The following is a 25,559-nucleotide window of genomic DNA, read 5'->3' on the forward strand; positions in this document are numbered from 1 at the left end:
TATGTCTGTTTTGGAGCAGTGGCTGCTTCCTTGCTGAACGACCTTTCAGGTTATGTCGATATAGTACTCGTTTTACTGTGGATATAGATACTTTTGTACCTGTTTACTCCAGCATCTTCACAAGGTCCTTCACATTTATTTAACTACGCAAGTCAGTTAAGAACAAATTCTTATTTACAATGACGGCCTACCCCGGCCAAACCTGGACGATGGCAATACTGGTATCGTCCTGGCCCTAAAAACAGCCCTGCTTCAGGCTATCAAAGAACTGACAATGAATAATCATATCAATGGATGGAATCAGTGAATGAATGGCTACAGCAACCATTATATGGTCTGACAAGCTGCATGACAAATGAGGCATAATTAGACAAAATAACATTTAAGTCGTTCAAACAAGGTAATGAGGTAGGTGCCCCGGGGACCCAAATGCAGTAGTCTGGATCACATTGGCCTTGAAACATATTGGCAGCATGGAAGTAGTAGCAAGATGAGGAGACTAAAAACATGCCTCATTGATTGCCAAGAACTATCTTTCGAATAAAGTCAGCTATGCAGTATTGTTTGGGTAATTTTCTTCTTCTAAAAAACTATCAAACCACATACTATAAAAGTATCTACCAATTGGTATTTTTATTTTGTTCTACAGCGACCCGTTTATATTTAGGTCTTTAATGTATAAATGTGAGGCTTCTATACTTGTTGTAACAATTTTTCACTTGTTAGTCATCGTGGCAATTGTTTTTATGTCTGTTTTGGAGCAGTGGCTGCTTCCTTGCTGAACGACCTTTCAGGTTATGTTCAGAACACACAAATGAATGTAAGACTAAAAATAGTATTTTGAACACAATGTACTATTAGTACACAATGTGTAGTTTTAGTAAGTAGTACATATTTTGGACACAGCAAATGTTAAATTAAGATATTTTTTAACACACTTCTAACATACTACTTTTCAGATATCTACAACATAACAGAATTCGAGCTGTGAGTCCTAACGCCTTCAGAGGACTATACAATCTAACAAGACTGTAAGTTCATAATATTCATACATCGATGCGTACACTTGACAGTGTTATGTTGGACTTTATAATGAAAAGGGTTAGGGTTAGGGTTTTAACCCTAACCCATTCAGTTGTAGAACTGAATGCCTTCAACTGAAATGTGTCTTTCGCATTTAACCCAACCCCTCTGAATCAGAGAGGTGAGGGGGGCTGCCTTAATCAACATCCACGTCTTCAGCACCCGGGGAACAGTGGGTTAACTGCCTTGCTCAGGGGCAGAATGACAGATTTTTACCTTGAATGTTGTTGATTTAAGTTTTCCTTATCAAGTTGCTTATGTTTGAAATAAATGGTAAATAATTCAATGTGCATATTTAAAATCTGAATTTTCTGCTTCAGATATTTAAGCTATAACAAGATATCCATCCTGATGCCCGGGGTGTTCCAAGATCTACACAAGCTGGAGTGGTTGTAGGTTATCCTTACTGACACATTCTGTATATCCTGTTTGCATATATAGATACAGCTAACACAATGGGTACAAAGACTACATTTTTAGACAGCCTTCAGAACTCTCGCACAAAGCTTGTATCGCTGCAGTTTCCTTAAAACCAACGTTCAACCAAATACTTAATTTAATAAGAGAGCTGAAAATAAACTCTACCCTTTGGTTGTAGGATCCTTGAAAACAACAGTATCCATCAGATATCCCCCATGACCTTTTCAGGCTTGCGTTCCTTGGTACTCCTGTGAGTTTCATTTCTACCTTTACCTTCTTGAGTTTGGCTTGTTTTGCTTTTTCCATCGAATAAGTTATTTCATACATAGCAGTGGGAAGTAGTGGTGCTGAGGGTGCTGCAGCACCCACTGAAAAATCTGAATAAAAATAATATTATTATTTGTATAATTTTTATTTTTTTAAGAAAAAAATTATTCACAAAAGTATTGCACTAGACCTTTACTACTGCTGTAGTACTGCAGCACCCCCACCCCCAAACTACTTACCACGTCTATGCTTTCATATGCACTTTATTGAAGTGCTCCGGTATTATTAAAGTGCCAATGTGATATGCTAAAGTATTTTGGCAGTGGGTGTTGTTTTCTTTGAATGGCACAAAAATCAGACCGCTCTTGTTTTGTTTCTGTTCGCAGGGTTTTGTTGAACAACGCTCTGACAAAGCTGGATGACATCTGCCTGGAAATGCCAAGACTAAACTGGCTGTACGTTTCGAAGTCAACAAATCAAAGAGCTCTGTTATCAGCATGATATTACTTTTAAATATGTTTTTGTGCTCTTGTGTGTCTCCAAGGGACATGGAAGGAAATCAAATTGAAAGTGTCGGAAACGTAACATTCTGGTCGTGCAACATGATGACTGTGCTGTAAGTGTGACTTGATTAGTTTAGTTTTCCTCATTTTTATTGTTGTGCCCTTGGCTTTCTCACTAGGCTATAACTATTACAATTCCAAATATCAACATCTATTTGTTTCCCTAAGGGATTCTAAATAGTGGACCCCAAAACAACAATCTTGTTCAATTGCTTTTAGAACCAACAGAGAAGATAATAAAGTGAGAAAATGTCTGTCTGTTTTATAATTCTTGTTTTGACAGTCTTTCCTTAACTCTTTCTAGTGTCCTACAGAAGAACAGAATCAGTCGCATACATGAACAGGCGTTCTCATTTCTAAAGAAACTTGGGGAATTGTAAGTTGTGTTTTGTATGCCTCAAGACATGAAATTGCATGACATTTTCCTCTGTTGTACCCAGAAACAGTACATTTTGAGTCCCAGACACAGTGATATCTTCACCTATTCCACTGACTTTTTAAAAGAATTCAGATAATACCATATAAATCAGTACAGACTGCACTATAAATATACAACATGTTCCCAGGCCAAGATGTTCATTAGGATTTATATTTTATGAGTTTTGGTGAATCCAAACAATTATTCTGACATGCATTTACACTTGTTTCTGGATTTGCAGAACAGGTGGTCATGTAAACCTTGTGTACGTTTCATACACTGTATATGTAATGGATAAATGCCTCCGTTCTGTACATTACCTTTGAAAAATGGACTCCATTATTTCAAAGGTAATGTACAGAACGGAGGTGTCTATCCTGCTTATACAACAGTTGCCAAAGAACACAATACTAAAGCACACATTTACTGGTAGAAATAACTTTTTTGTTTTGTTTATCATTTTAGAAGCAAATTCATACTTTCTCATCTTTTGGCTGCTAGAGCCGCGACCCAGTCGTTCGTTCGATTAGTTCTATATTTATGGACGCAACGAAGTTGTTCGTTCTATATGTTCTGTTGCCATGCTCACTGGCAACGTTCTTATCCCTTGCTTGCTAGCTAGCCAACTAGCTATTGCTAACACAGCCACGACCCCGGCAGCCAGAATAACAGCAAAGTGGCTGTATATGCGTTTGTTTAAGCTGTTTTCCATAACAATGATCTGATGATGCCCAATTTTGCCTGGCATAGCTAGAAAAGATTGCCTTCTCGCCAGGACACTCGTCAACACTGTTCATTACGAGGAGATGGCTTTGCATATCAAACACTAGGCTAGAAAGCTAGCTAAATAGTTTGTTATTAGCTGCCAATATGACAACTGAATAAAAAACTGTTGTTGAAAACAGCTGGTCCACTAGAAACGCGGGAGGATTTGACAGCGTAGCGCTACTTGCATCATGACTGAAACAGCAGGGACCGGAGAAATTTATGTTCATCACTCACCATGTTAGGTCATCAGATGCTCCAAAAAACATGTCTAGCTAGCTACGTTTGTCGTTAGACCTGCGTTTACAATGTATCCAATTTTGGTTTGTGTAGTTGTTGGTTTAGCTTTCTGTAATTTTGTAGAAAGTATGGTCTGCATGTGTCGGTTTATATTGCGTCATGATTGCAAGGTGTCCCGATATATTTTCCAACTGTTCCGTTATCTGGTTTTAATGCTCATTCTAGAATGCCCTTCTGGCCAGTCATAAATGAGTATTCAACAATGCTGTGGTATATTGGTTCTTGTAGTTTGTTTCCAGTAAATAGCTTTGTCTCCACAGAGATCTGTCCAGCAACAGACTCGTGGCAATCCCTCCCAATCTCTTTGTTCATCTGGGAGATTTACTACAGCTGTGAGTTAGAGCCACACTCGGATCTATGCACAAACATTCTTTGAATATTTTATGTTTTTGTTGCTCTAACGTTGAAAGACATTGTTATACAGCTATGGTGCTATAGTTATCGTTGAATATTATGTCTTATAATTGATGCTGTTACTGGAGCTCTGATGTCAATACTTTTACATGTTTTTTAGGAACATCTCGTGTAACCCTATCGTGGATCTCCAAGTTGACCACTTTGATAATTTGCATAAATTGAAATCATTGTAAGTAGCCATGGTTTGTTTTACTGCTCACGTTGTGCATGCATGTTACGCTTGAAAGGGAAAAGCAACAGTAGGGTAGTTTGTTTAACATTTATGAATCATTACTCCCACGTGTTAATGTTAGTAAGCTAGTTATTCACACATTTATAAAACACTTTTAAAGTATGTAATAATAATTTGAGAGATCATTCATAGTGCCTGGACTGGATTTCTACTAAGCTAACATATGAAAATGTTTTAAGATTTTCTTACCAAGGATCATATTGTTAATTTTAGGAACACTGTAGGTATAAGAATATATATATATATATATACAAAAATATGTATTTGATGAAACATTGAATTTGGCCTTACTGCTATTAGCCCATGAACACGCATTGAATAATATACAGTTGAAGTCAGAAGTTTACATACACTTAGGTTGGAGTCATTCCAACTAGTTTTTCAACCACTCCACACATTTCTTGTTAACAAACTATAGTTTTGGTAAGTCGGTTAGGACATCTACTTTGTGCATGACAAGTAATCTTTTCAACAATTGTTTACAGACAGATTATTTCACTTATAATTCACTGCATCACAATTCCAGTGGGTCAGAAGTTTACATACACTAAATTGACTGTGCCTTTAATCAGCTTGGAAAATTCCAGAAAATAATGTCATGGCTTTAGAAGCTTCTGATAGGCTAATTGACATAATTTGAGTCAATTGGAGGTGTACCTGTGGATGTATTTCAAGGCCTACCTTCAACCTCAGTGCCTCTTTGCTTGACATCATCGGAAAATCAAAAGAAATCAGCCAAGGCCTCTGAAAAAAAAATTGTAGACCTCCACAAGTCTGGTTCATCCTTGGGAGCAATTTCCAAATGCCTGAAGGTACCATGTTCATCTGTACAAACAATAGTACGCAAGTATAAACACCATGGGACCACGCAGCTTTCATACCGCTCATGAAGGAGACGCGTTGTCTCCTAGAGATGAACGTACTTTGGTGCGAAAAGTGCAAATCAATCCCAAAACGACAGCAAAGGACCTTGTGAAGATGCTGGAGGAAACAGATACAAAAGTATCTATATCCACAGTAAAACGAGTCCTATATCGATATAACCTGAAAGGCCACTCAGCAAGGAAGAAGCCACTGCTCCAAAACCGACATAACTAAAGCCAGACTACGGTTTGCAACTGCACATGGGGACAAAGATCATACTTTTTGGAGAAATGTCCTCTGGTCTGATGAAACAAAAATAGAACTGTTTGGCCATAATGACCATTGTTATGTTTGGAGGAAAAAGGGGGAGGCTTGCAAGCCAAAGAACACCATCCCAACTGTGAAGCATGGGTTTGGCAGCATCATGTTGTGGGGGTGCTTTGCTGCAGGAGGGACTGGTGCACTTAACAAAATAGACGACATCAAGAGGTAGGAAAATTATGTGGATATATTGAAGCAACATCTCAAGACATCAGTCAGAAAGTTAAAGCTTGGTCGCAAATGGGTCTTCCAAAAGGGCAATGACCCCAAGCATACTTCCAAAGTTGTGGCAAAATGGCTTAAGGACAACAAAGTCAAGGTATTGGAGTGGCCATCACAAAGCCCTGACCTCAATCCCATAGAACATTTGTCGGCAGAACTGAAAAACGTGTGCGAGCAAGGAGGCCTACAAAACCTGTCTCAGTTACACCAGCTCTGTCAGGAGGATTGGGCCAAAATTCCCTGAACTTATTGTGGGAAGCTTGTGAAAGGCTACCCGAAACGTTTGACCCGTTTGACCCAAGTGGTGATCCTAACTGACCTAAGACAGGGAATCTTTACAAGGATTAAATGTCAGGAATTGTGAAACTGAGTTTAAATGTATTTGGCTAAGGTGTTTGTAAACTTCCAACTTCAACTGTATATACAAAAATATATAGACTTCTGCCCTGCTAGAGCTGCCCAGATCAACTGTAAGTGCTGTTACTGTGAAGTGGGAAACGTCTACGTCAACAACGGCTTAGTCGTGAAGTGGTAGGCAACACAAGCTCACAGAACGGGACTACAGCGTGCCGAAGCTTGTAAGCTCGTAAAAAAACGTCTGTCCTCGGTTGCAACACTCACTATCGAGAGTTCCAAACTGCAACTGGAAGCAACGTCAGCACAATAACTGTTTATTGGGAGCTTCATGAAATGGGTTTCTATGGCCGAGCAGCCGCACACAAGCCTAAGATCACCATGCGCAATGCTAAGCGACGGCTGCAGTGGAGTAAAGCTCACTACTATTGGACTCTGGAGCAGTGGAAACGCATTCTCTGGAGTGATGAATCACGCTTCACCATCTGGCAGTCCGATGGACGAATCTGGGTTTGGTGGATGCCAGGAGAATGCTACCATACCGAAAGCATAGTGCTAACTGTAAAGTTTGGTGAAGGAGGAACAATGGTCTGGGGCTGTTTTTTTATAATAATTCGGGCTAGGCCCCTTAGTTCCATTGAAGGGAACTTTGTGGGAACAGTTTGGGAAAGGCATGACACGGCCCCCGTGCACAGAGCTAGGTCCACACAGAATTGGTTGGTCGAGATCGGTGTGGAAGAACTTGACTGGCCTAATCGCCCAAATCCGTGCCCGACCTAACTAATGCTCGTGGCTGAATGGAAGCAAGTCCCCGCAGCAATGTTCCAACATCTAGTGGAAAGCCTTCCCAGAAGAGTGGAGGCAGTTATAGCAGCAAAAGGGGGACCAACTCCATATTAATGCCCATGATTTTGGAATGAGATGTTTGACGAGCAGGTGTCCACATACTTTTGGTGATGTAGTGTTTTTTTTTTTTTACTTACCTCTTAAGCAGTCTATGGACTGCTCTAAACCATGAAATGGCAATGCTCCTCAGTGTCCGACAACGATACTTAAAGCCAATCAGAGAGCATGAACCTCCAAGTGGGGGAGCTGACAGGAGTGACAACAAAAAGGAGAAAATATGTTGTGCAAGCAAATAATAAATATATAATTATATGGGATTATGAAGAGTGAATTAAATTGTTCATTTGTCTGGCTAGTATCAACAAGGGTTTTCTACAACAATAGCAACATTATCACAGCTAGCTAGTTAGCTAATATTGGATACCTACAAATCAAAATACACAGGGACTAGCATTGTCAAACTAAACTTAAAAATGCAATTCTACTAATGTTAGCACTTCACTCAGCATAGTCACACATCATACTATTACAACAGTGTGGCTGTTTTTGGAATAAAATGCTCAATATATTTTCTTAACTTTTACTGCAGTGGGCTAAATCAGGATCACACAGTTTCTTGGTAGTTTTAAACAAAAGTATGGTTATGGACTTAAATAAAGACACCTGTACCATGTCAGATATAGAGTTGAAATTGCATCCCAATATAAGTTGTGTAGAGTTAGTACTTCTCTATACATTCATTTCTGTGGCCCTTTCAGACTTACGAGAAACCCATGATCTATTCCATGCAATTTCACATAGCTTGCATCATGCCCAGACCAAAAGGCACGTGACATTCCAATGTGCACCCTTTTATCATACAATACAATTATGTGGCTACATAACATGCAATGTGTTTTATGTGTTATCCTATTGGATCAGAGTGCACTCACTGGCCCATACATGAGGAATTCCCTAATTCACACATATCAGGAAAGAAAACAAATAGCATTTTAGGTCGTACATCAAAGCTTTCCCCCCAAAAAAACGTATAAAAGGCCAACAATTTTGGGGAAAGAGTGTTGCAAAGAGGGTCTCTGAAATTCAAATATTTTGTTTAGTTTGTTTTTCTATGTGAGCTCCTAAGGGGAACAACTTTTTTTTTTTTTTTTTTTTTTAGGAGCATAGAGGGAATCGAGATTGGGAACATACAACGAAGGATGTTTGAACCACTCAAACAATTGACCCACATGTGAGTAGTTTGTTCATTTTGTTTTATCAAATTAATTTGATGATCAAACCCGAAATTACACTTTGAATAAAATCCTTTGCACATTTTTATCTGGCAAAAAATGAAGCTTAGCCTATGTCTTAATTAAAGAGGCAGTGTTGTATTTTGAGACAGGCTTGAATATGTAACTAAGCCAATAGGAAAGGGGTAGCCTACATTGTCTAATTCTCTGTATGGCAATAATTTATTTTATAAAGTGGTTTCTTGCATCATACAATACAATTTACAGTGACCTATTTGACCCATGATTTTACAGAAAATCATAAATTCATGTCAACCCCTTCATAATGTAGAAACTTTAAAAGTCTCAAGCAATGTAGGCCTGCATTGAACACCACATATACAGTAGGCTACTGTAGGCCCTAGAAATCAAAAGCTATTCCCATGTGAAAATGTTATGGGATTTGCTTCATTGGTTTTGTTGGTAGGCCTACATTATGCTCAAATAGCTTCCCGAGTGGCGCAGCGGTCTAAGGCACTGCATCTCAGTGCTTGAGGCGTCATTACAGACACGCTGGTTTGAATCCAGGCTGTATCACAACCGGCCGTGATTGGGAGTCCCATAGGGCGGTGCACAATTGGCCCAGTGTCGTCCGGGTTTGGCCGGTGTAGGCCATCATTGTAAATAAGAATTTGTTCTTAACTGATTTTCCTAGTTAAATAAAAATAAAAAATATAATAATTGGCTACTGTCTAAAACTGTAAACACACACCGGAAGTTGCACAAAATTCTCACAATGTTCAAGTTTCCACTCACAATACCTACAATTTGCTGACCAATAAGATAGTTCAGATCACAGTGTCTGCACAGTGTCCTTGCGCCAGTCTGTAAAAAGAAGCCTCAAATGCACAGCAGTTGATAATGTGAGATTTCCTTTTTTTTTTTTTTTTACATGATTAGAGAGACTCAATGAATACAGCAAAGAGCTGCTGTTTATATGAGTAAGTTCATGTTTAAGTTGTTATTCAGAACTGTCAACAGTTTTATAAGCCATAAAATGTGTTACCAGCACTGCAGCGGTAATGAATGAGTAGCCTTTAGCAAACTATTTCGATAAACTTACATTATTATTTGAGGCTTGTGTCTTTTTTAATATCGAGGAATATTTCACTTTTTCTGGTCATAGGAATAACACCATGAATTGATGTATGAGGCAGAAATAAGGCACTGCGACTTAAGATTCACCGTCAGCTGGAAGACTGTGTCCCCTTTTCACAGTGCAGGGACGGTGAGTTGGGTGAGCAGGAGCCTCACTGCTGCTCCCTCCCCTCAGACTGACCATCAGATGCAGGCCATCAGTCCAGTAAAAATAAGCAAATAATTATTCTCACAGCTGTGCCTCACAAGTAATACAACAAATTATATATTACCAGTGTGATCAAATAGGCTACCTACAATTTTGAAATATAATTTCAAAATGGTCTGAGAACAACATTGGCAGGGCAATTCAAGTTTAGCCAATATGCAGTGCTAATGTATTGGGCCTATAACCTACTGGACAAACCTCATTGTTAGAGAACTGTTTTGAACTGGTTAATGTTGCATAGGCTTAAGTTTTCTTAACAGTAGATCTCGGCTTGCATTTTGACTCAAAGTGAACTTGACTCAGAAAAGGTTGGTGACCACTGGCCTAGAGGCTAGGGATGTTATCTGGAGTCTCCTGCTTTCATCCTGGTAATTGATTTCCCTCCTCTTTGTGTTTAGTTACTTTAAGAAGTTCCAGTACTGCGGCTACGCCCCTCACGTGCGCAGCTGCAAGCCCAACACGGACGGCATCTCATCCTTCGAGGACCTCCTGGCCAACATCGTCCTGAGGGTTTTCGTCTGGGTGGTGTCGGCCACCACGTGCTTCGGCAACATCTTCGTCATCTGCATGCGCTCCTACATCCGATCAGAGAACAAGCTCCATGCCATGTGTATCATCTCCCTATGTTGTAAGAGAGACACCTTTCATATCAATTCAACTCAGGTCCCAATTCAATTGATTTAGGGCTTGCCCCAATTATTCGACTGGTTGACTGTTTGGTCGACCAAATTTGTTTTGTCAAGCAGTAGCAAATAAATAAATAAACAAATATAGTACCAGTCAAAAGATTGGACACACCAACTCGTTCCAAGTTTTTTCTTTATTTTTGATTATTTTCTACATTGTAGAATTATAGTGAAGACCTCAAAACTAAGAAATAACACATATGGAATCATGTAGTAACCAAAAAGTGTTAACAAATCAAAATATATTTTATATTTGAGATTCTTCAAAGTAGCCACCCATTGCCTTAACGACAGCTTTGCACACTTTTGACATTCTCTCAACCAGCTTCATGAGGTAGTCACCTGGAATGCATTTCAATTAACAGGTGTGCATTGTTAAAAGTTAATTTGCTTCAAAGAAACCACTACTAAAGGACACAAAAAAAGAGACTTTCTTGGGCCAAGAAACACGAGCAATGGACATTAGACTGGTGGAAATCCAAATTTGAGATTTTTGGGTTCCAACCGCCGTGTCTTTGTGAGACGCAGAGTAGGTGAACGGATGATCTCTACATGTGTGGTTCCCATCGTGAAGCATGGAGGAGGAGGTATGATGGTGCTCTGCTGGTGACACTGTCAGTGATTTATTTAGAATTCAAGGGACACTTAACCAGCATGGCGACCACAGCATTCTGCAGCGATATGCCATCCCATCTGGTTTAAGCTTAGTGGGAATATAATTTGTTTTTCAACAGGACAATGACCCAAAACATACCTCCAGGCTGTGTAAGGGCTATTTGACCAAGGAGAGTGATGGAGTGCTGCATCAGATGACCTGGCATCCACAATCACCTGACCTTAACCCAATTGAGATGGTTTGGGATGAGTTGGACCGCAGAGTGAAGACAAAACAGCCAGCAAGTGCTCAGCATGTGTGGGAACTCCTTCAAGACTGTTGGAAAAGCATTTCTCATGAAGCTGGTTGAGAGAATGCAAAGAGTGTGCAAAGCTGTCATCAAGGCAAAGGGTGGCTACTTTGAAGACTCTCAAATATAAAATATATTTTGATTTGTTTAACACTTTTTTGGTTACTACATGATTCCATAGTTTTGATGTCTTCACTATTATTCTACAATGTAGAAAAACCCTGAAATTAGTAGGTGTGTTCAAACTTTTGACTGGTACTGTATATACAAAAGTATGTGGACAGCCCTTCAAATTAGTGGATTCGGCTATTTCAGCCACACCTGTTACTGACAGGTGTATAAAATCGAAAATATAAAATAATATTTCAAGTTTGTTGCACACAGGCCATGCGTAGCCAAAGTGATTTATAGGACTACATTTTTTTTTAGTTGTTGGCTTTATGAGGCTATTTTTACATAGTTGGATATGGCAATAGAAGTGACCTTTTTAGGTTTGTATCATTTTCATTTAGATTTGGATCAAATTTTAATTAACCACATGACAATGATTTTGATATAGGAAGACGTTATTAGAAATGAAATAGTTTCACGAAAATGTGCATATGAAAACCATAACTGGCACGCAGATCAGTAGAAATGGTAAGATAAATTGGCATTCCACATAAGAAAGTTAGCTGACTCCTCGTGTAGCCTATTACTGGCAACTTCAGGAGAGTAACTGCAGAATCTGTGAAAGCCAGTAGGAGCAGGTGGATGATGGTCGGGACAGGTTAATATTTTTGTTCTTCTGGTTATCTCGCTCTGGCTCCCTTTTGAGTCATGTGTGTCTTATTTCATTAAACAGTGAGCTTAAAGCATCAGACAAGCTTAATGCATATATAGTTGATTTTCTTAAAACACATACAGTGCATTCGGAAAGTACTCAGACCCCTTAACTTTTACCACTTTGTTACGTTACAGCCTTATTCTAAAATGTATAACGTTTATTTTTTCCCTCATCAATCTACAAACAATACCCCATAATGACAAAGCAAAAACAGGTTTTTAGAAATATTTGCTAAACTTATTAAAAATAAAAAAACAAATACCATATTTACATAAGTATTCAGACTCTCTGCCATGAGCCTTGAAATTGAGCTCAGATGCATCCTGTTTCAATTGATCATTCTTGAGATGTTTCTACAACTTGATTGGAGTTCACCTGTGGTAAATTCAATTGATTGGACATCATTTGGAAAGGCACACACACCTGTCTTGATAAGGTCCCACAATTGACAGTGCATGTCAGAGCAAAAACCAGGCAATGAGGTCGAAGGAATTGTCCGTAGAGCTCCGAGACAGGATTGTGTCGAGGCACAGATCTGGGGAATGGTACCAAAAAATGTCTGCAGCATTGAAGGTCCCCAAGAACACAGTGGCCTACAACATTCTTAAATGAAAGTGGTTTGGAACCACTAAGACTCTTCCTAGAGCTGAGCAATCAGGGGAGAAGGGCTTTGGTCAGGGAAGTGACCAAGAACCCAATGGTCTCTCTGACAAAGCTCCAGAGTTCCTCTGTGGAGATAGATGGGAGAACCTTCCAGAAGGACATCCATATCTGCAGCACTCCACCAATCAGGCCTTTATGGTAGAGTGGCCAGAAGGAAGCCACTTCTCAGTAAAAAAGCACATGACAGCCCACTTGGAGTTTTCCAAAAGGAACCGAAAGGACTCAGACCATGAGAAACAAGATTCTCTGGTCTGATGAAACCAGAGAAAAACCAAGTCTGATGAAACCTCTTTGGCCTGAATACCAAGTCTCACGTCTGGAGGAAAGCTGGCACCATCCCTACGGTGAAGCATGGTGGTATCGGCATCATGCTGTGGGGATGTTTTTCAGCAACAGGGACTGGGAGACTAGTCAGGATCGAGGTAAAGATGAACGGAGCAAAGTACAGAGAGATCCTTGATGAAAACCTGCTCCAGTGTGCTCAGGACCCAACACTGGGGTGAAGGTTCACCTTCCAACATGACAACAACCCTAAGCACACAGCCAAGACAATGCAAGAGTGGCTTCAGGACAAGTCTCCAAATGTCTTTGAGTGGCCCAGCCAGAGCCCAGACTTGAACCTGATCGAACATCTCTGGAAAGACCTGAAAATAGCTGTGCAGCGACGCTCCCCATGCAACCTGACAGCTTGAGAGAATCTGCAGAGAAGAATCGGGAGAAACCCCCCAAATACAGGTTTACCAAGCTTGTAGCGTCATACACAAGAAGACTCAAGGCTGTAATCACTGCCAAAAGGTGCTTCAACAAAGTACTGAGTAAAGGGTCTGAATGCTTATGTAAATGTTATATTTCCAATTTTTTTTTAAATACATTTGCAAACATTTCTAAAAACTTTGTCATTATGGGGTATTGTGTGTCGATTTGATGATAAAAAAAATATTTCATACATTTTATAATAAGGCTGTAACGTAACAAAAGGGGAAAAGGTCAAGGGGTCTGAATACTTTCCGAATGCACTGTAGGTCGTGTCTGTATAGGGAAAAAATACAAGTTTAAAACTTTCGACCAATCGATTGGTCGAAAGAATAGACAACTTTCGGTCAACCAATCATTTTTTTAGTCGGGGACAGCCCTTATTGATTTCAAATAAAGAAAAACCACACTGAAGCTTCAACGCATTATTGTAAGCGAAGGTGAGGATTTGTGTCAATATCCAGTGATAATGTCTGTGAGAGGGACAATGTTCTGGGTGTGTTGATTAAGACGTGGTGAACACCTCTTAGAAGAAACCTGCAGTGAGGGTTCACTATCAGCAAACAAATGAATTGGGGTCTTTAGCTTTGATGTGCAGGCTTAGCTTTTGAACTGTCGACATTCACAGTGGCCACCACTAAACCATTGATACATAGTGTCACGTTCGTTGATGGAAGAATCAGACCAAGGTGCAGTGTGGTAAGCGTACATCATTTTATTTGATGAACATGAAAAAAAACTATAAACTACAACCGAACGTGACGCTACATGCAGTGCAGAACGCAACTACACACAAACAAGATCCCACAAACTAAAGATGGAAAAAAGGCTGCCTAAGTATGATCCCCAATCAGAGACAACGATAGACAGCTGCCTCTGATTGGGAACCATACCTGGCCAACAAAGAAATAGAAAAACTAGAATGCCCACCCAAATCACACCCTGACCTAAACAAATAGAGAAATAAAAAGGCTCTCTAAGGTCAGGGCGTGACACATAGTATATTTATTTCTTACTACCATGGGAGTCGGAGAGAGAGAGCTACATTATCTGGCTACATAACATGTCTGTGTGCCTTTGCTACAAGCCAGGCCCACCTTTCTGCTCTATTAAACTAGCTATGTCACAGATACGGTGATGCAGGGAATGAGATAGACATGTTAATGGCTTACTTCCTTGGAAGTCAGCAGGATAGCGATATTTCTCAAATTTTCCCTGTATCTGTACCCTGCAATGTAAGACACACCTTTCTGTTCAATTTAACTAAGCTTTGATACACAGTATGCAAGGCTTGAGGTAATATTAAAGCTGATCTACCCACCAAGCCCCCCCACCCCCGCCTCCCCAAAAAAAGCCTTGAGGCATACAGTATATTGAGAGCTTGGGACTATAAGGATCTGCAAAAAGATGAATTGGCTTTAAAGTTCCGAACCCTCATTGGTTTGAATGATGTCAGCAATTTTTATCTTGTACTCTTTTGAACTTAACAACATTAATTGGAGTATTAATAGTACTATATAGGTAGAGAACATTGAACAGAACAAGGATGTCAATAATTAACCTTTGGGGAAAATGCAGATAGAACCCTATAGTCCCAAGCTCTTGATGTATTTAGGACTTATCCTTGTGAAGATCAGAATGTGTTTGGCATACCCCCCACCATCCTTTACACTTTAATGTTGGCATGTGTCAGATGAAAAATGCTTTTTTGATTTGCACATTTGGTACCTTTCTACATCAAAGGAAGTACAATGACACGGTCTAGAGCTATGTTATAGAATGAGATACTGAGTCATGTAAGAGACAGAGAGCCTAGTGCCATACAGAGGAAATGTGAGCGGTAAATATGTTGTCTGTTTTGGCATCACCATGACTGCAGTCAAACACCAGCCAGATTAATGTGTTCTACTAAAATGTCATATGTATTCAATTTAAGTGACATCTCTGTTTGATTTCCTTGTGCAAATATATCATCTCTAAGTTGATTGATGGCTTACTGAAAAAGGGGACATCTCAGCGGAGTCAAACAGACTTCAAAGTTTGGCTAAAGCTTACTTGCAAATATGGAGGTTTAAGATAAAGTTAATATATTACCAGAAAAGTGTCATTGCTGCTCATAACATCAGTTATATTCAGTGCATAATTTGTAACTCAGGGAACAAAAAGTGAGCATGAGAGGGAGGTGACAGGAACGCATGAGAAAAAAAGTGGCATAGAGCAGTAGAAGAGTAGAGGCACTTACAGAAGTTGCACACAAGGAATATGTTTAGTATCCTAGGGTCCAGGAAAAATTGGGCCTTTTTTAAACACCTTTCATGCAATTCCACATCATTTTACATAACTGGAGACTTTGGCAAAACCTTTTTTAATATCGCACAAATGATCGAAATTGGCAGGTTACTTTGACACTGACAAACTGAGAATATGAGATCAATAAAAACGACATTGTCTTGAATCCATCAATAGCCCAGGCCTAGGTGTGTGGAGACAAATATTGTAGGCTACAATATGAGGAGGAAATTATGGTCCTAAAAAACCCAATGATGTGCAGCTCACTCGCTGGTGATGGCTGATGCGCTCGTGCCAAAAGCATATCTCTCTTGTTTTTAGTAGAACAATATTTTGGTAGCCTACAGCAGGAGCCATTTGCTATCCAACCTGTGTTTTCCAATTTAGTTTTTTCACTGACATATTTGCCACGCATTCTCGACTGTAGGCTGTTCATTGTTATTTGTCTACAATCCACAGCTAAGCTATTTTTAAAAAAGAAGCTATTGATCCTCTGTGGCTAAATTATAGGCATTCTCATGGTGAAGTAGTCAATTCTGAATGATTGAATTTATTTCTGAACAGACAGCAGAACTTTGGCAAATGTATTTAAATATATCAGTGGCGCTGCAGTTCCTTCAGAATCCTTTGCGCGATTCTATAAGGAAATAAATTATATAGTGCAACGCTGGAGAGATGAGTTGCAAGTTCATGTCTATCAGCGCAGATAGATCATATGAAGTGAATCTCATTCTAGTTATGTAAGAGATACTGGTGCGCTTCTCACACAGCCATGGCCACGCGTTGGTCTCAAACATAGATTACAATGTTGCGCAAACCCTAAACCCGGGCAGGCCCAACCCGAATCAACCCTTAGTATATTAGGCCTGGGCTGAAAATCTACCTTTTCACATTGTTTTTTTGTGGGGCAAGATAATTAATGAAGAGGCAACTCGAATGAACTTTGATAGTTTTGTTAGAATTTTTACATTGCAAAAGGTGGAAATTATTTTTCATGGCACGAGAGGTACCGGATCTGGTCAAATAGGTTCCGGAACAAAACAGTCCAAAATGGAGAGGTGCCAGATCCTGTTCTGGCAGGATGCGGCTCAAATTAAGCACTGGTTATATTACAAAGTTTGTACATGACAATGTTATTAACCCTGAATGGATTGTTCACTCTGAAATCAATTTGTCCTTCAAATTTACACCTCCGAAGTGTTGAAGTTGAGCTGTACTTATTCCACTTGTAGATACTCTGAAGGCCTGCTACTGAGACTAAAAGCTTGGCCCATTACATTACTGAAGTTTGCATTGCTCCAAGTCTACAGTTTCTCTTTGCTGCACTTTATGACTCTCAAATGAATGTAGAATTAATTGACTATGGAGTAAGTCCATAGTAACCAAGGAGTTAGATTGAAAAGAAATTAGTGTTAACTGATGTATGACGTTTCACTGTAAAAAGTTGAGCAGATAGTATTAATGCACATACTGAGTTCAATTTGGTAATAGTAATTACTCTAGCAACTCACTTCCACCACCCAGGTGCCGACGGACTGATGGGCGTTTACCTCTTCATGATTGGTGCCTACGACCTCAAGTTCCGCGGTGAGTACAACCGCCACGCCCAGGCCTGGATGGACAGCGTCCAGTGTCAGGTGATCGGCTCCCTCGCCATGCTCTCCACCGAGGTCTCCGTCCTCCTTCTCACCTACCTTACCCTGGAGAAGTACATCTGTATTGTCTACCCCTTCCGGTATTTAACCCCTGGCTGCCGGCGCACTGTCTCAATCCTTCTGAGCATCTGGTTTATTGGCTTCATCATCGCCTTCCTCCCCCTGGTATTCAAAGGATTGTTCAGGAACTTCTATGGTACCAACGGCGTGTGTTTTCCGTTACACTCAGAGCAGCCTGAGACAACGGGGGCGCAGGTGTACTCCATCGTCATCTTCCTGGGTGGGTGTCTTATCTAATTCAAGGTCAAATGAGTCTATTTCCAATGTCATTCTGAAATGACAATTGTTCCAATGGCTCTCTGCTGCTTTTATTAGATGTAGCCTACATTTTTTAGATGTAGCCTACATTTTATGCGAGTAGCCGGAGGGTTTCTGCGTTCAACTCCCAAGCCTGGCAACTGAACAGACAACAAGAAGGCTGCTGTTGTCAGAATCCGAACTACCGTATAAACTGAGTGTACAAAACATTAGGAACACCTTCCTTATATTGAGTTGCACTGCCTTTTGCCCCCAGAACAGCCTCAATTTGTCGGAGCATGGACTACAAGGTGTCAAAAGCATTTCACAGGGATGGTGGCCCATGTAGACTCTGCGTCCCACAGTTGTGTCAAGTTGGCTGGATGTCCTTTGGGTGGTAGACAATTCTTGAAACACACAGGAAACTGTTGAGCGTGAAAAACCCAGCAGCTTTGTAGTTCTTCACACACTCAAACCCATGCGCCTGGCACCTACTACCCCGAGGAAGCTGGTGTGAGGAGCTATAGAGGACTGGCTCATTCTAATGGCTGGAATGAAATCAATGGAACTGAGTCAAACGTGGTTTCCATACGTTTGATACCGTTCCATTAATTCCATTCCAGCCATTACAATGAGCCTGTCCTCCTATAGCTCCTCCCATCAGCCTCCTCTGCTACTACTATACCCCGTTCAAAGGCACTTCAATCTTTTGTCTTGCCCATTCAACCTCTGAATGGCACACATACACAATCCATGTCTCAATTGTCACAAGGCTTAAAAATCTTTCTTTAACCTGTCTCTTCCCCTTCTATATGGATTGAAGTGGATTTAACAGGTGACATAAATAAGGGAGCATAGCTTTCACCTGGATTCACCTGGTCTGTCTCATGAAGGAGCAGGTGTTCCTAATGTTTTGTACACTCAGTGTATACTTCCATTGTACCTTTGAGCAATTTGCTTCAGGGTTACTACACTGTAGGTGGTAGTGTTCCACTATCAGCCTTTCAATGAGGGGTTGGTGGAGAAAACAATTTTCCATGATCTATCTTGTTACAAAGGAAGTACCACATTAGGCCCCTAAAACAAATGCATTGCTTGTCTCATTAAATATGCCACACTGGTTTTTATCCCATGTGTGTAAAACTGCAGTAATTACTTGAATTGTGTTGTAAAAGCAATTTCATGTTTTACTTTGTATGATAATGGACCTACCATCATCTACAATTGAATAAATTCCAAGGAGCTGATTAATTTATTTTCCTCAACAGGCCTGAACCTGGTTGCGTTCCTTATAATCGTACTGTCCTACGGGAGTATGTTCTACAACATCCAGAGGACAGGGACACAGACAACAAAATATAGTAACCACATCAAAAAGGAGGTGACCATAGCCAAGAGGTTCTTTTCCATCGTCATCACCGACTCTCTTTGCTGGATACCCATATTTGTCCTCAAGATTCTATCACTGTTGCAGGTGGAAATTCCAGGTAGGAGTTTCAGTACTGTCATAATCTGACAATTTTTATAATTTCATACATTTTATTTGGAAACCCAGACAGGCTCAATTTGTAGCTACTATGCAGTGCCATCTTACATCAACATATAATCATTTCAATTAGTCTCTTTTACAGATATTATATTTGCATCATTCAGATTAGTTCCATAATCAACCCTATTTTCTGGTTGTAAATTGAATAGCAAACTTCCAGGCGGATGGGTGTTTGCATGTTTACAAATGGACCAGCATCACAGAACATCCTCCATCCATCATCTTCTCTTTCAGCCCACCAACCCACCTCACCCCTACTTCCTATGTATGTACTGTATACAGGAATGGAACTTTTGAGCACTAGCCCACCGGGCCTGGGTGACATTAGGGTACACATTTGTTGCCATGCAATATTTGAAAAGACACCATTTCACTGGCCTGACAGGCTAGTTCTAGCTTAATTTCCATCCCTGCCTGTATGTTATGCATATTGTCTACAGGGAGAATGGGATTACAAAAAACACATTTGCGTTGCTCATGTAGTAAATGGACAATAATGTAATCTTCTTCCCGAATAGGAACCATCAGCTCCTGGGTGGTGATCTTCATTCTGCCCATCAACAGCGCCCTCAACCCCATCCTGTACACCCTGACCACACGGCCATTCAAAGAGACCATCCTCCAGGTGTGGGCCAACTACAGGCAGAGGAGACCTCTGATGAGCAACCACACAGCCCACCAACCCTCATTCACGTTGCAGGAGATGTGGCCTCTCCAAGAAAACAGCCAGACCCTGACTTCGCCTGGCGACTACCTGGCGAATCCCTCAAAAATATCCTGCACGTCTCAGCTACTGCCCGTGGAAAGAACAAACGGTGTATAATGCCCTTCGGTTTCAACAATTCATGTGGGTTCATGTGAATGGTACGTTTACAGCATGTTGACGGTTGTAGAGTCGATTGACATTTTGCACTGTGATTTGTACAGACAAAGGATCTCATTGTACACGTTGGACTATGTGCAATTCTACTCTGCTGACGCTTAGACTTTGGCTTTGTGAATGCCTTCAGTTTGATGTGATTATTAACATACTTATTCCTAAAAACATAAATCACACCCGTGAGCATTCATTTCTGTATAGTAGATTGCTCCTGATGTACTGGAGCCTACAGACTGTGTATTGTATAGAATAAAGCAATCACTGTCATTCTCTGTTCTGGACTGGGATTGGTCATGTACAGTCCAGTCAAAGGTTTGGACACCTACTCATTCAAGGGTTTTTTATTATTTTTAAAATGTTCTACATTGCGGAATAATAGTGAAGACATCAAAACTATGAAATAACACATATGGAATCATGTAGTATCAAAAAAAGTGTTAAATCAAAATATATTTTAGATTCTTCAAAGTAGCCACCCTTTGCCTTGATGACAGCTTTGCACACTCTGGCTTCCACACATAGCATACAAGCCATTTTAAAATTAGTAATAAATCCATGTAATATAGCCTACACCTAGTCCAAAAAACTATTTATGTATGTATTTTAGACTGGTCTAAAGAAACATGATATGAAGACAATCTTGTCTTTTTCAGAAGAAAATAATAGCATACTTTGAGTTGTCCTGATGTGGCTATGCCAAATGGCTGTGGGCTACACTAGTTAATTTAGCAAACTATAGTATGAAGAACACAACTGAATAAAATATAAATAGTGAGCACATGCGGCTATTCTGTGTTGAGCGGTTAACGAAGAAATAAGTACTCCTATATGTTTAATTTAGAGTTATTACTGTAACTTTAGTTGTTCGGCTATATGTTTGGATTTTTAATACATTGTAAGGCCGCATGATAGTCACTTGAAAGGCATGAGCTCTGCTTTGTTTTTACGCAGGCTGTACACAAGCCAATGGTCTCTCATTCACAATTTGACAAGCACTTGATAATGCCTCGAATTTCACAGCGGCATCCCCTTTGTGGCCGTATGCACCCTAAAGAAAATCTATGCCTTTTGTGTCCCGGAGTGTTGTGTTATGCCCTTCTCCCCTGAGTGTACACGGCTCTCCGTCACGTGATAGGGTCTTTCTCACAGGCTACAAGTTAAGACACACACATCGGGGACGCAACAACTTATCCAATTCCAAGGTGCATATTGAAGATATTGGATGTCCACATTTACTTTGTCAGCCAACAAGATGAGTAGGCCTAACGAACAAAAGCACTAGCGTATGTCAATCTACTATCCCCCATAGTACAAAAGTTGACCTATTCCATTCTGTGCAAGAAATAAATATTCCAAACAGTCTGGGACAGTTGTGGGATGCGATAGATCCCAAATTAATACAACCACTAGCATCAAAAAAACTTTTTTATGCAATGTGGCTGACGCAACAGATTAGAACGTTTAGCTTAAAATGTTGATAACCTATTAGGCTATTTCTTCACATTATAAGCGCAGCAATGCACACATAAGCGTGAATGTTCCACTAGCGGAAAACACCGTTATCAAAAGTGACTGCAAATGCAATTATGCATGTAATGCTTTCATTATAAAAGGTGAATTTCTATGGTGAAAATGTTCTTCCCTAAACTTGAAAATCACCCACTGCTTATATAAACTAGTTAGGCTCTACACCGCTTGTAATCGGATTAATTTCTCTAGGATAGGTGGGACGGTAGCGTCCCACTTGGCCAAAATCCAGAAAAAATGTAGCGCGCCAAATTCAAATATATTACTATAAAAATCAATCTTTCATGAAATCACACATGAAAGACACCAAATTAAAGCTACACATGTTGTGAATCCAGCCAACATGTCTGATTTCAAAAAGGATTTACGTGGAAAGCACACAAAACAATTATGTTAGCTCAGTACATAGCCACAGAAAAACACAGCCATTTTCCCAGCAAAAGATAGTAACAAAAACCAGAAATAGAGATAAAATTAATCGCTAACCTTTGAAAATTTTCATCAGATGACACTCATATGACATCATGTTACACAATACATTTGTTTTGTTCGATAATGTTCATATTTATATCCACAAATCTCGGTTTACATATGCCTCCAAAATATCCGGAGTAATTACAGAGAGCCACGTCAAATAACAGAAATACTCATCATAAACTTTGATGAAAGATACATGTTTTACATATAATTAAAGATACACTTGTTCGTAATGCAACCGCTGTGTCAGATTTAAAAAAAACTTTACGTAAAAAGCACACCATGCAATAATCTGAGACGGCGCTCAGATAGTAACAACATTTCTCCGCCATGTTGGAGTCAACAGAAATACGAAATTACATCAAATTCCCTTACCTTTGATTATCTTCATCAGAATGCAGTGCCAGGAATCCTAGTTCCACAATAAATCGTTGTTTTGTTCGATAATGTCCATTACTTATGTCCAATTAGCTAATTTTGCTAGCATGTGTAGTACACGTGTCCAAACGCTCGCGCAGATGCAGGCAAACGTCGGACGAAAACTTCCAAAAAGTTATATTCCAGGTCGAATAAACTGGTCAAACTTAGTAGAGAATCAATCTTCAGGATGTTGTTATCATTTATATCCAATAAGGTTCCAACCGGAGAATTCTTTTCAGTCTCTATAAGTAATGGAACGCAAGACGATATGAGGAAAGCGCATGACCAAGAACTGGCAATTTGCCAGACCACTGACTCATTCCCCTCTCGTCCGGTCCCACAACACAGCATAAGCTTCATTCCACGTTCTACTGACTGTTGACATCTAGTGGAAGGCGTATGAAGTGCAAACAGATCCATATATTACAGGGAATTGAATAGGCGATGACTTTAACAACGACCACTCTCAGAATTTTCACTTCCTGTTTGGATTTTTTCTCAGGTTTTTGCCTGCCATATGAGTTCTGTTATACTCACAGACATCATTCAAACAGTTTTAGAAACTTCAGAGTGTTTTATATCCAATAGTAATAATAATATGCATATATTAGCATGTGGGACAGAGTAGGAGGCAGTTCACTATGGGCATGAAATTCATCCAAAAGTGAAAATGCTGCCCCCTATACCAAAGAAGTTAATGTGCTTAATTTTAAGAAGTTATTTGACCACTATAGTTGGGATACAAACCTTATCAAAACATATAGGCCTATGGGCTAGGCTACATGAGGTGTGCGACTATGATTAGAAAAAGTCGCAAAAAAAGGCTGTTTCTTTTGCTGGGCATCATTCACAAGTGATAACATATCATTCACAAGTGACAGGCTAATATTGTCACCCATCAGACTATACTTGATTTAATATTGTCTTTACATATACTAAATAATATGTGAAACATTTGCTTTGATTTAGAATGGACCATCATCATGCACCTGTATCAAAACGGGCAGTGGGAAAGAATACATGTCATCTATGCACTTAAATAGCGAATGGAGGACGCTTTTCCCCGTGGTTTATTTTCATGCCAGTCAGGTAGGTTATACTCCGGTTGTAAATATAAGCAATGTGCTAAGTATTAGGAAAGTTGAGAAATAAATATAGTAAGCCTATAGAAAGCTGAAGGGATCCTCTTTTAATTAGCGGCCTTCACTTGGTTTTCTCCTGCAATTGCATAGCCTATAGAAATGTTGCACAACATGAGCTCATGGGCTTTCATGTAGTGTTTGATTATATATTTTTAGAATACATTTGCATTGATGTCAGAGTGATTAGAGAGACAATAGAATGTGGAGTACTAGGCAGTTAGCAAGTTTGGTAGGCTACTAATGACCAGCAGCAGCATCAGAGCTTGGAGAAGCCTAATTACCGTACCTAAAACGGTCATGTGGAATTTGACTGCCTTCATGACTCGTGGCGGTAATGGCGGTAATACGGTCACCGCAACAGCCCTAGGTTCACCTTCCAACTATTTTATCCATTTTAGAATAAGGCTGTAATGTCAAAAAATTTGGAAAAAGTCAAGGGGTCTGAATACTTTCCGAATGCACTGTAAAGATGAAATAATCTATGAGAGGAGCAGTGAACTGCTGAAGGATTCATGTTTATCATTTTAAGGTACAGGCTATGCAGACTGCAGAGGTTCTGACCATCTTTGATGACCACTGGAGGCAAGAAATGACAGGATGTTCAAAGGTCTCAATTTACAGTTGCTGATAACAGTGCTACTGTGTCATTCATTCTTTGTAAGGAAGGATGAGCTATCGTAATATTTTCACTGTCTCTCCCACACTTTACAATATGTGTGTTTATCATTCGATATTTTATTTGTAGTAATATGTAATAAAATCAACTGATGCCAGAGTTGAGTGGTCTTCAAATATTTCTGATGTATTGATTTTTTAACTTTTTTTTGTTACTCTTTGGTGCTATTTTCACAAGTACAGTACCAGTCAAAAGTTTGGAAACCTACTCATTCAAGTGTTGTTGTTTTTTAAGTTACATTTTCTACATTGTAGAAAAATAGTGAAGACAAAAACTAAGAAATAACACATGGAATCATGTAGTAAGCATAAAAGTGTTAAACAAATAAATATATATTTTATATTCTTCAAAGTAGCCACCTTTTGCCTTGATTACAGCTTTGTACACTCTTGGCATTCTCTCAACCAGCTTCACCTGGAATGCTTTTCCAACAGTTCTGAACGAGTTCCCACATATGCGGAGCACTAGTTGGCTGCTTTTCCTTCACTCTGCAGTCCAACTCATCCCAAACCATCTCAATTGGGTTGAGGTCAGGGGATTGTGGATGCCAGGTCATCTGATGCAGCACTCCATCACTCTCCTTGGTCAAATAGCCTAAACACAGCCTGGAGGTGTGTTGGGTCATTGTTCTGTTGAAAAACAAATGATAGTCCCACTAAGAGCAAACCAGATTGGATGGCGTATCGCTGCAGAATGCTGTGGTAGCCATGTTGGTTAAGTCTGTCTTGAATTCTAAATAAATCACAGACAGTATGACCAGCAAAGCACCATCACAACTCCTCCTCCATGCTTCACGTTTGGAACCACACATGCAGAGATCATCCGTTCACCTACTCTGCGTCTCACAAAGACACGGCATTTGGAACCAAAAATCTAAAATCTGGACTCATCAGACCAAAGGACATATTTACAATGGTCTAATGTCCATTGCTCGTTTCTTTGCCCAAGCAAGTCTAATTCTTATTGGTGTCCTTTAGTAGTGGTTTATTTGCAGCAATTCGACCATGAAGGCCTGATTCACACAGTCTCCTCTGAACAGTTGATGTTGAGATGTGTCTGTTACTTGAACTCTGTGAAGCATTTATTTGGGCTGCAATTTCTGTGGCTGGTAACTGTGAACTTATCCTCTGCAGCATAGGTAACTCCTGGTCTTCTTTTCCTGTGG

General features: G+C 39.9%; 1 protein-coding gene across 1 annotated transcript; it reads left to right on the top strand.

Annotated features, from left to right (window-relative positions):
* The first annotated feature begins 403 nt into the window (after positions 1 to 403).
* Positions 404 to 24,412, top strand: LOC111968198 (relaxin receptor 1-like). The gene is made up of 14 exons (XM_023993761.2): positions 404 to 408; positions 960 to 1,031; positions 1,404 to 1,475; positions 1,682 to 1,753; positions 2,157 to 2,225; positions 2,315 to 2,386; positions 2,638 to 2,709; positions 4,077 to 4,148; positions 4,331 to 4,402; positions 8,232 to 8,303; positions 10,048 to 10,277; positions 17,296 to 17,706; positions 18,992 to 19,210; positions 19,791 to 24,412. Exons 1-14 carry the CDS (start codon positions 404 to 406, stop codon positions 20,093 to 20,095), a joined length of 1,815 nt encoding a protein of 604 aa, XP_023849529.1. The 3' UTR covers positions 20,096 to 24,412.
* The last annotated feature ends 1,147 nt before the right edge of the window (positions 24,413 to 25,559 follow it).

The sequence above is a fragment of the Salvelinus sp. IW2-2015 genome, linkage group LG8 (assembly GCF_002910315.2).
Source record: "Salvelinus sp. IW2-2015 linkage group LG8, ASM291031v2, whole genome shotgun sequence".
Lineage (NCBI taxonomy): Eukaryota > Metazoa > Chordata > Actinopteri > Salmoniformes > Salmonidae > Salvelinus > Salvelinus sp. IW2-2015.